General features: G+C 41.9%; 1 protein-coding gene across 1 annotated transcript in view; it reads left to right on the top strand.

The window, feature by feature from the left end:
* The window catches only part of DNAH9 (dynein axonemal heavy chain 9), a 357,089-nt gene that overhangs the window by 41,571 nt on the left and 303,434 nt on the right, over positions 1 to 12,084 (top strand). The window contains 3 exon segments of the mRNA XM_021694498.1: positions 265 to 391; positions 4,618 to 4,873; positions 6,354 to 6,595. Of these exon segments, the coding sequence (XP_021550173.1) occupies positions 265 to 391; positions 4,618 to 4,873; positions 6,354 to 6,595 (625 nt within the window).

The raw sequence follows: 12,084 nt of genomic DNA on the forward strand, positions 1-12,084 counted from the left end.
CCTCTCCCTCTGCCCTTCCTCCCCCCACCCCCCCGCTTGTGCTCTCTCTCTCGCTCACTCTCTCAAATAAGTAAATAGAAGTCTTTAAAAAAAATGGATTCAGGTATTTTACCAATAGTATCTTCAGTTCATGAGATACATGTGCACATATACATACGTAGCTATCTGGGTTATATATATGTTAAGATATCTCTGTCTTCAGTTGGGCATTGCCAGATGCCGGGAGGGTGAGTAAGAGGTGGCTGTTGTTTCTGGTTCTGGCAGGTATGAGACAAGACTTTATGAGGACTGGTGCCAGACAGTGTCAGAGAAGTCACAGTACAATCTTTCCCGGCCACTCCTGAAACGGGACTCAGAGACGAAGCAGATCACCGTCAACTTTAACCCCCAGGTAAGTCAGGCAGCAGGAACTTCCTTTTGGGTTCCTGAAGGGACTCCTTTAACTCTACTGATTTCCAAGGCAAAAAGGCTTTTTATAAGAATATGCAGAAGCTGCTGATCTCCTATTGGGGATGAATCCTGTGGTGCCGTGTTTTCTCAAGTTGTCCAATGTCCACCTTTTCCTCCACGGTTGGCCAATAGATTTGCTTTGATTTTGCACAACAGAAGATATTGCAAAATAATTTTTTAACTTTCCTATGTGTGTGATAACAGCTTTATGATGAACTTGACTTCAGACACAAAGTTAGAATGGCAATTACACTCAAGATGAACTCATCCGAAAGTTTAAATATCATATTCTAGATAGACACTATCTAGAATTCCAGAAGGTATATTTATTTAAACAGGTAGTAGATATTGCTCCCCATTTTTGGACAGATGGGGTAACAGCATTACCATGTAGTACCAAACAGCTGACTCCACCTACCTTGAATGCATGCTCCACATGAAGGCCGTTGACTAGACACAGGAGGGCCAACCCAGTATAAGACCCCATTCCTGCCCTCAAGGAACCCACCAGCTAGTTGGGAGCTAGAACCTCAACATGCAAAGTTGTATCTTTATTAGATCATATATGATACATCACAGTGGAGTAGCTTTGGAAAGAAGACTATAGATGACCGCTACTCAACTGAGGCGGTTTTGCCCCCCTGGAGATACTTTGGGTTGTCAAATATGGACTGGATGCCAATGGCGTAGGGTGGTGAGTAGATTCTAAGAATGTTGCTAAGCTTCCTAACAATGCACAGGACAGCACCCCACAACCAAGAGTTTTTGTCTGAAAATGTCAGTAGTACTGAGGTTGAGAGAGTCTGCTCCATATGATCAGAAGAGCAGAAGACCCTTGTGCAGCATGGAAAACACAAGGCTGGAGAACATGAAAACCAAAAGCTAGTCCACATCCGGAAGTATATCAGAAAAAAAATTTTCAAAAGTATAGGCTGCCCTGAGCTAAAAGCAATTACCTACTTCTATCTCAATGGCATGTTCTCCAGGAATGCGGCATAGAGAGAGCCGGAAACGGAGCTGATAGCATATGAGTGTCTTTTGAGAAAATTACAGTTTAAGTAGAACATCAATTCCAACTGGAATAAAAGTCAGCAAAGGGAGTTGGAGGGTCCACTTCTTCACTTTGGTACGACATGAGCCTGTCATTTAACTCACTTAACTCCTTGGCATAATTTTATCAGCGTTCACTGTGAGCAATGTTGAATGTTAAATGCCCAAAATGAGGAGTTTCTGGATTACCAACTAGGCCACGGTCTAGATGTTGTAATTGTAGGAATGCAGCCCTCGGGATGAGACCATATTGAGAATGGACCGCTCCTCCTCCGTATACTCCAGAGCAAGGACTCTCTCTGCCCCAATGCACAGCACGTAGTAGGTGCTTTATAGGTGTTCATAGCTGAGAGGAGGAAAGGAAGGGAGAGGAACGGAGGGGAGAAAAGGGGAGAGGGAATTAATACCTGAATTATAAAGTGATTCAAGGGGAGACAACCAAATGCACAAGTCAAAGAAGAGCTGCAAACATCCCTTAGCTCCAGCTTCAAGCAGTGTGACAAGGGCTGAGCTAGTAAGAATGAATAGCAACATACTCTAGAGGGACATGATCACATTTTCCCCTTTGGGGGCGCCTGGGTGGCTCAGTCGGTTGAGCGACTGCCTTTGGCTCAGGTCATGATCCCAGGGTCCTGGGATCGAGCCCTGCATCGGACTCCCTGCTCTGCGGGGAGCCTGCTTCTCCCTCTCCCACTCCCCCTGCTTGTGTTCCCTCTCTCGCTGTGTCTCTCTCTGTCAAATAAATAAATAAAATCTTTAAAAAAAAAAAAAATTTTTCCCCTTTGGGGCCAGGATAGCAATTATATGGGAAAAATATATACATATTTATAAATTATTTCTTTAAACTATTTTAAATTCCCTATTGGCATTTAAATTATTTTCTAGTTTTATCAATCAGTATTTCATTGATCATAAGATGCACTTTTTTTTTTTTTTTTTTTTTTTTTTTACATCTTGGCATCTCTGAAAATGACACGTTTGTAGCTTAACACGCCACATTTTTTTCTTTCTTCTTTAGTTGGACATTATCATGTCCAACTAAATAATAGTGAATCTTACCACTGAAGGCATCTTATGATGAAATAAAATACAGTATAAATAATGCTATAGGAAAGATCTTTAGTTATTGTTGCATCCATCCTCAGTGGTTCCTTTGGAATAAATGTCTGGAAATGGGATAAAGGATGTTCACATTGTGAGAATTCACATGTGTATTATCAATTTGGTCTTGGAAGATGGAACTCTGTTATTTTCCTGCCAGAAAGATATCATCCATTTCTTTAAATCACTTCCAGCCTCTTGAACTAAATATATATATAATATCTCAGCATTGTTTTAATTTGTATTTATTTGGCCACTAGTAAAGTAGAACTTTCTCATGTGTTCATTGGCCAGTTATAGTTTTTCTATGAATCGCTTGTTCATGTCTTCCTCCCACTTTGGAGTGGAAGTGCCCTCTTTTCCTCTGAATTTGTTAGAATATTTGGGAAATATTTGTCAGATATTAAGAAATCTGTTGCATATGCTTGTTTTTGTTTTTTACCAGTTGAGGTGTGCCATTTTATAATATGAATGATACTTTATGCTTATAAATTTTATCTTTTATTTTCTGGTTGTATGTTTGGAAGGGCTTTCTCTGCCTCAGTATTATATAAGTAGCCTCCAGGCTTTAATTTTTTGTTTTCAGTTTTTACATTTATTTATTTATTTATTTATTTATTTATTTAAAAGATTTTATTCATTTATTTGACAGAGAAAGACACAGCGAGAGAGGGAACACAAACGGGGAGTGGGAGAGGGAGAAGCAGACTCCCTGCTGAGCAGGGAGCCCGATGCGGGACTCGATCCCGGGACTCCAGGATCATGACCTGAGCCGAAGGCAGTCGCTTAACCAACTGAGCCACCCAGGCGCCCCATCAGTTTTTACATTTAAATTTTTAATATCTATCTTGAGCTTATTTCAAAATAAGCTAGGAGGCTGAGGTCCTTTCCCTGCCGAATGGTTAGCATTTGCCTTAACCCTGAGTAGGGTTGGCTGGGCAGCAGTGAAGCATTGGCCTAGAACCATTGCAGGGAGAGTAAGAGCCCAGGTGTCTCCATGCAGAGGTGGGGGGGAGGGGATCAGAAGGGGGATGGGGAGAATCTATGGCCTGGTATCTGTTTTGTCACCCATACCTATACACATCAGTCCTCATAGGTTCAGAGGTAAACAGGATAAATAAACAAAGGGTGTGGGGCACCAGGGTGGTTCAGTTGGTTGAGCGTCTTGCTCTTGATCTCAGCTCAGGTCATGATCTCAGGGTTGTGGGATGGAGCCCCATGTTGGGCTCCGTGCTCAGTGTAGAGTCTGCTTATCCTTCTCCCTCTGCTCCTCCTTGACACTCTCTCTCAAATAAATAAATAAAATCTTAAATAAAGGGTGAAGACAAGGATGCCTAAAAGCCCAGCCAAAGGCCTCTTTTTCCATTGGACCACATCTGCTTGGCCTCTCACTTGGGTGGTTCCACTAAACTTAGCACCCACAGAAGTTCAGAGAGGCCTGGGTGACTTCCATTTCCTAGTATATTAAAACCCAAAGACATGCCAACACAGGCTTCCAGAAATGAAGGGCTATTTCAAATGATTGTATCTAACAATTAAAGTTGTGCAATGGGCATCTCCTCTTAATTCTGTCAGTGTCTGTGACTGTGTGTGTGACCTGATTGGAGAGAATACCAGAAGTCTGAGTTTGAGGCTTCTCAGGCATGTGGCTAGCCTAGACCTGGTGATTCCCATCCCTCGCACCATTGCCTCTCCATGGGAATTAACTGGCTCAGTCAGCCACACGCCCAGAAGCGTCAAGGCAGACCTCTCCTGTCACTCATGCCACCTTTCTTGAGTTTTTCTTTTGTTGCTCTTTGGGACTTACAGACGTGGTAAGACTTTCTGCCTCTGAGTCCTCTTCCTTCTGCCTAAAACTCAACTTCCTTTCTCTAGGTTTAAGGAACAGGTAGGAGCGAAAGTTGAGAAGGGACCCAGAAGGTCTTTGGGGTCCTGGGGTTTTCCAGTCCTGACTGATAGCTGCTGCTTTTCCCTGCCATGGAGCTATAGCCACTTAATGCTGATTCTCTTCTCCAGCTGCTTTCGGTGCTGAAGGAAATGAGTTATCTTGAGCCCAGGCAGATGCAGCGCATTCCTGACATAGCAGCAGCCATGTTCTCCTCCAGGGAATTCTATCGGCAGCTCGTGGCTAAGTTGGAGCTGATGGCAAATTGGTACAACAAGGTGGTGAAGACTCTTGCAGAGGTGGAATTTCCCTTAGTGGAGGAAGAGCTGAGGGATATCGATCTCCGCCTGAGAGCTGCAGAGGGGACTCTGAACTGGAAAACAGAAGGTAATGGGGCACTGCCTGGAATCTGGTGGGGAGGTTGGGGGTCAAGCTCCTGATAAAGTTGGCAGAACCATGAATGATTCCCCCAGTAATCTGGTTTGTGTTTGAAACACAAGCCTGCCCTCTCAGAACCTATCCAAGGCAGAGAAGGCAAGAAGCCTTAGTATTCCTTGTCTTCCTTCTCTTTGGATATGATCAGTAGATTTAGAAAATCTTGCCACCATGCCCTAGGGGAGGCTCACCTCCCGCAGTCTTCAGCATATATTGGGCATGTTAGCATTTACTACATTATCACTGTTACTTAATTTTCTTCACTAGACTGTAGACACCTTTTTTTTTTTTTAAGATTTATTCATTTGAGAGAGCGCACACAAGTGGGAGGAGGGGTAGAGGGAGATAGAGAGCGAGAGGAAGAGAATCTCAAGCAGACTCTCTGCTGAGCATGGAGCCCAGTGTGGGGCTCTATCCCATGACCCATGAGGTCATGACCTGAGCCAAGATCAAGAGTCGGATGCTTAACCGACTGAGCCACCAGATGCTCCTAGACTGTAGACATCTTAAATGAGGGTACTGTGCATTTAATTCTCATGTATCCTCCAATTCAGTACTAATTTCATGGATGGATTAACATTTGCAGGGTACTATGTGAGGGATGGGGGGGGTAATATGGGATATAAGGTGTATGGGACGTGGTTCCTACCCTCAAAGAGCTCACATTTAGTTGCAACAATGGACATATGTACAACTATAAATCATGCAAGAAAGGCTACAATAAAAAGCCATCACAGAGTTAAAAATAAAGCATGATGAATCACAGGGGAGGGAGATTAATTCTCCTTAGAGTCCTCAAAAGAGGTCGAGTTTCAAAAGAAAGTTACAGTCAACTTGGAAGTCTTGGAATGCCATATATTAAGCGAGTTCGAACTTTATTTTATACACAAGAGGGAACAATATTTTCAACATTTAATAAAGCAAAAGTGCTTAAAAAAATAAGGTCCATTAACCCAAATGAAATCCTCATGGTGCACTGGTATGTCCCAGCCACCATGCCAACTTTTGTGTGCTTGGTTGGTAAGCATTACTTCTTTGTTTCTTTTCCTCCATAATCAGGGTTGTGGTAAGCTTTGGCTGTTCAACACAACTAAGAAGAAAAAAGGCTCTGGTGATAAAGTAACCTGTGCAAAAAAGCCTTTTAAAACCTATAAATATTAGGGACACCTGGGTGGCTCAGTCGGTTAAGCATCTGCCTTCAGCTCAGGTCATGATCCCAAGGTCCTGGGATCGAGTCCCGCATCGAGCTCCCCACTCTGCAGGGAGTCTGCTTCTCCCTCTCCCTCTGCCCTCACTCATTCTCTCCCGCTCTCTCTCAATTGAATACATAAAATCTTAAAAAAAAAAAAAACCCTACAAATATTAAATCCTTTCCTTTTATAGCAACTAGGCCTTAGCTATTTCAATTAATTATGTTTCTTTGGGGGAACAGGCATTTGGGATTATGTCATTCAAATCACCAACAGCATTCATGATCTCGAACAAAGAATTCAGAAAGCTAAAGACAATGTGGAAGAGATTCAAAACATCATGAAAACGTGGGTGTCTCCAATATTTAAGAGAAAAGATGGAAAAAAGGAATGCCTTCTTTCCATGGATGATCAGCATGACCAGATGGAAAAATATTACCATCTCATCAGAGAATCTGGACTTAAGATTCACGCCCTTGTTCAGGTAATAACCAGCCTCTCAGAAACACATACCTCTAGCCGAGGGAGAGCATCGGGAAGTGTGTTTGGGTGCAAGAAATGATTTGAAGATGAGAACAATCAACAGATGCTGTGTCTTCTGCATTCAGGGATGGAAGTTTATAATGATAGCAGGAGAACTAAAGCTAACTGGAAGAGAGGAAAGACACATTCTGGTATCAGTGTGTCAAAATTAATACTTTCTTAATGGTAGTTAAGACATTGGCATGACTTAAGTCCCATGCCAAACCCCAGGGAGATAGAAGGACATGCCTGGTACAGAACCCTAAATTAGCTTCTGTACTAACCAGCCCCGACTTGCCTGCACAGCCTGACACGAACCCCCAGCAGCATCTCCAACACCTAGCTCTATAAGCCCGAGGATATGAAAGACGACCATGGTCTCCCTACCTGTCTTTGGTAAAGAGAAGAAACAATGCAGGCTTCCACACTTCATGCAGTAAGGCTCTGCCCTGCCTTGTGATCAGGGCAACCTCGCGTCTGCTATCAAAGACTTAACTATGGATGGGAGCTCTGAGTGGCGACCGGCTTCAACCCTACCCCATCTGCCCTACACCGGCCAGTTCTAGCCGATTGATCTCATGCCCAAAGTTAGTAACAAATCACAGTTGCTATCTGGGATTATCTGTGCTTCGAAGCAAGTAACATGTTGTACTTTAGACTTTGTTAATTTTATTTATCTGTTTTCTAGTTCATTAATTTCTGTTCTTTGTTCTTTATCCTTTCTTTTCTTAATTTAGGGTTATGATGCTCATCTTTTTTTTTCCCCCTAGCCTCCAAGGGCAGAAACTTAGGGTATAGATTTTAAGCCTTTCTTCTTTTTGAATACAAGCATTTGACATACTTTTCCCCATTAGCTGTGTTCTAGTTCCATTCCACAAATTTTATGTGCCTCATTTCCATTGTCATTCAGTCTTAATTTTTTTTTTTTGCTTGTGACTCATTCTTTAACTCAGTGGTCATTTAGAAGTGCATTGTTTCACTTCCCCATGTTCGGGGCTTCTCTGGATAGCTTCATGAAATTGAAATCCAGTTCAGTCCAGTTGTGGTCAGAGAAAATACTCTCTAAGATAAAAATCATTTGGAATTCATTGAGACTTGTTCCATGACCTAGAAGACTGTCCATCTTTTTTTTTTCTTGTTTTTTTTTTTATTCTTATGTTAATCCCCACATTACATCATTAGTTTTAGATGTAGTGTTCCATGATTCATTGTTTGTGCATAACACCCAGTGCTCCATGCAGAATGTGCCCTCCTCAATACCCACCACCAGGCTAACCCATCCTCCCACCCCCCTCCCCTCTAGAACCCTCAGTTTGTTTTTCAGAGTCCATCGTCTCTCATGGTTCGTCTACCCCTCCGATTTCCCCCGCTTCATTCTTCCCCTCCTGCTACCTTCTTCTTCTTCTTCTTCTTTTTTTTTTCCTTAACATATATTGCATTATTTGTTTCAGAGGTACAGATCTGAGATTTAACAGTCTTGCACAATTCACAGCGCTTACCAGACTACATACCCTCCCCAGTGTCTATCACCCAGTCACCCCATCCCTCCCTGGGGAGCTTGTGTGCTTGGTTGGTAAGCATTACTTCTTTGTTTCTTTTCCTCCATAATCAGGGTTGTGGTAAGCTTTGGCTGTTCAAAGATCTTGCAGCAACCCCACTCCAGCAACCCTCAGTTTGTTTCCTGCGATTAAGAATTCCTCATCAGGGCGCCTGGGTGGCTCAGTTGGTTAAGCGACTGCCTTCGGCTCAGGTCATGATCCTGGAGTCCTGGGATCGAGTCCCACGTAGGGCTCCCTGCTCAGCAGGGAGTCTGCCTCTCTCTCTGACCCTCCCCCCTCTCGTGCTCTCTGTCTCTCATTCTCTCTCTCTCAAATAAATAAATAAAATCTTTAAAAAAAAAAAAAAAGAATTCCTCATATCAGTGAGGTCATATGATACATGTCTTTCTCTGTTTGACTTATTTCGCTCAACATAATACCCTCCAGTTCCATCCACGTCGTTGCAAATGGCAAGATCTCATTCCTTTTGATGGCTACATAATATTCCATTGTATATATATACCACATCTTCTTTATCCATTCATCTGCAAGACTGTCCATATTATTGCATGTTCCTTACACACTTGACAATACGTTTATTCTTCCATTTTGGGGTATAGTGTCCTATAAATATCAATTAGTTCAAAGTGGTTGATAGTATTGTGCAGATCTTCTGTATGGTTTCTGAGTTTTTTGTCCATTCGTTCTACCAATTATTGGAGGTAGAGTGTTAAAATCTCCACCTGTGACTCTGGATGATTGTCTAAGCCTTTAGTGCAGTCAGAGTTTTCATCAGTATTTGATGTTCTTTTTTAAAAGATTTATTTATTTTAGGGGGGAGGGGCAGAGGGGTTGGTTCTTAAGCAGACTCCGCACTGAGCATGGAGCCTGATGTGGGGCTGGATCTCAAGACTCTGAGATCACAACCTGAGCTGAAGCCAAGAGTTGGATGCTTAACTGACTGTGCCACCTGGGTGTCCCTTGACGGTCTTTTACTACAAACACATTTATAATTATTATAACTTCCTGATGAATTGACCACTTTATTCTTATGAAATTCTCTTTTTATTTCTCAGAATACTCCCTTGCCCTGAGGTTGCTTTTTTCCTGTTAATACTCTAGTCTTGCCTTCCAGATTCACCGTTCCTACTCTGCCCTGCCCATCTTCCTGACCTTCTACATTCAACCTGTTTGTTTCCTTGGATTCGAATTTCTTCTCTTAAAGACAGTATAGTAGAGACTTACTTTCCTAACAACTCTGTTGGTTAACTGGAATGTTTAGATTATTACATTGAACATAATTATTGGGATGATTGGATTTAGCTCACCATCTTGCCATTTCCTATTTCCTTCATCTCTGTTTTGTTTTTCTGTTCTTCCTTTCCTACCTTCTTATTAACTATTTTTTTTTTAATATTCTGATTTCTCAACAGGCATTCCATCTTGTTGCATGACATTTCCTGTGGTTGTTCTGGGTTTCAGTGTGTCTCAAACTAGTCACAACTTAGAGTTTTCTTGTGAAATATAGGAACCTAGCCACAGTACGGTTCAGTTCAACTCCGACTCTTGATTTCAGCTCAGGTCAGGATCTTAGGGTCCTGGGAGGGAGCCCTGCATCAGGCTCCGTGTTCAACAGGGAGCCTGCTTTAGGATTCTCTCCCTCTCCCTCTGCCTCTACATCCTGGCTTCTCTCTCTTTCTCTAAAATAAATAAATAAGTAAATCTTTTTAAAAAAATAAAAACTCAAGAAAAAGTATTTATAGTATTTTATATTCACCCACATATTCACCATTTCCAGACTTGTTTTTTTTCTTTTCTGGAAAATGGACCTCCCACCTATGGTCATTTCTCTGCAGCCTGAAGAATGAAGAACTCCCTTTAGTTTTTCTTGCAGATCTAGTCTGCCAATGACACATTCTCTCAGTTTTTGTTTTTCTGACATGTCCTTATTTCACATTTGTTTTTGAAGGATAGTTTCATTGGATATTGAATTCTGCATAGACAGTTTTAATTGTCTTACAAAAATTATTTCCTTGTCTCCTCCCCTCCAATGTTTCTGAGGAGAAGCCAGCCGTAATTTGTGTCTTTGTTTCTCTATATGTAATGTATTGTTTCTCTCAGGCTGCTTTTAATAGATTCTTTTTTTAATCTTTGCTTTTTTTTGTTTTTTTTTTTGTTGTTTTTTTTTTTCTGTCTCATGGTGATTTGCCCAAATAGGTTTGCTTTCTGTTCACCCAGCTCAGAGTTTGTGAGCTTCTCGAACTTGTTTTTCATCAACTTTGAGGAGTTTTTAAATCAAATTATGACACTCTTGTCTGCTAATCCCAACATCTATTTTATTTTCTGAGTCTTTTTTTTTTTTTTTTAATGTGACAGTTTATTTTTCTCTCACATAAAATAAATCTGAGGAAGAGGCATTCCAGAATTGGTATGCCAATTATTTGCTGAGCCTGTTCTTGGTGATTATTTCCTCTCTCGGTTAAATGTCACGCTTTCATGCTTCTTTGCATGTCTAGTAATTTGTTGTTGTTGTTCAGTTCTAATCATATTGGATGCCACTTTAGAGTGTAGTTGTTATTTCCCTTAAAAGGTTTGCATTTTTGCTTTGGCAGGCAGTTAACCTACCGGCGGGTCAATTTTGATCCTGTCGTGCTTCGATGTTAAGCTTTGTGAGGATGGGTCTCAGGAAGCCTTACTCTAGGGCAACCCTAACCCCCAAAGCATGGTGTTTCTGGGGTCTCAGCAGAATTCCTGCATTATCTTCAAGGTCTTCTGTTATTTCTGATAGAACACGAACACTGTCCAGTACCATAAGACCACACGATCTCCATGCAGCTTACGACAACTGTTCTCTGCCCAGCCTTACCGAGACTGGCCCTCAGGATGTGCAGCTTCATAGTCAAAGATTCAGGAAGACTCCATGATCTCCGTAGCCCCAAACCCTCATTGCTGTTTTTTTCTGCCCAGGGGAAGGATGTCTGTCATTACAGTCCACATCCCTGAGCCACGGTTTGGAAAGTGCCTCTAAGTAGAAAGTCAGGTGGTTGCGAAGCTCAGCTTAAGGATTTCCCTTCTTTGAAGGATCACATCCCTGTTCTCTAGTTGCCCCCAAAGAATTGTTTATTGGATCCAGTTCTGTAGTTACATGTAGCAGAAGGGCAGGTCTGATCTCATTCCTCTGTCTTGGCTAGAATCAGAAACTCGAGCCATTTCTTTCTTAGTTCACAGAAATGCCAACATTTTTGCTCCTTAGACCATAGTAGAGCTCAGGTGAGAGTTTGAAATGTAGAGATAGCCATACTGATGGTGCGACATTAGGGAGGAGATAGAACAACTATACAAAGCAGTCATAAAAACGAAATGTTCTAAAAAATAAAGAAGCAGACAGACACACACTTAATAACATCTGAGAGCAACTTGATGTTGTCTGTGTCTTATGATTTGCGTGATGATGGCTTTAAGTCATTAAGAAAACCTATCTATTTTGGAAAGAAAGGGGTATATAATGCATTTTAGACATTTTAGAGTTTTGTCACATAAAGACAGGATCATGAGGGGTTTTTTTTAATCCAGGGGGGTTTATACATGGAACTGTTTGTAAAGGGGTGTGCGTTGCCTAAAAAATGTACTTTCTGCAAAGTAGTTAGCAGTTTGTTTGAAGATCTGGGACAAATGGAAAGTTGACGTCAGAAGGCTTGATAATGAAAATGGTGATGAGTAAGTGGGATGTGTGTGTCATGCCATCAGGTCAGGGAGGGAAGGAGGGAGAGGGTGGAAGGAGGGAACACACACGTGTTCCTTTATGTGTATGCATTTTCTTTTTTTTTCTCTCTTTAGAGAGGGAGAGAAGAGGGGGAGGGGCAGAGGGAGAGGGAGAGAAAGAATCTTAAGCAGGCTCCATGCCTAGCACAGA

Source organism: Neomonachus schauinslandi, chromosome 15 (genome assembly GCF_002201575.2).
Source record: "Neomonachus schauinslandi chromosome 15, ASM220157v2, whole genome shotgun sequence".
NCBI classification, from domain to species: Eukaryota; Metazoa; Chordata; class Mammalia; order Carnivora; family Phocidae; genus Neomonachus; species Neomonachus schauinslandi.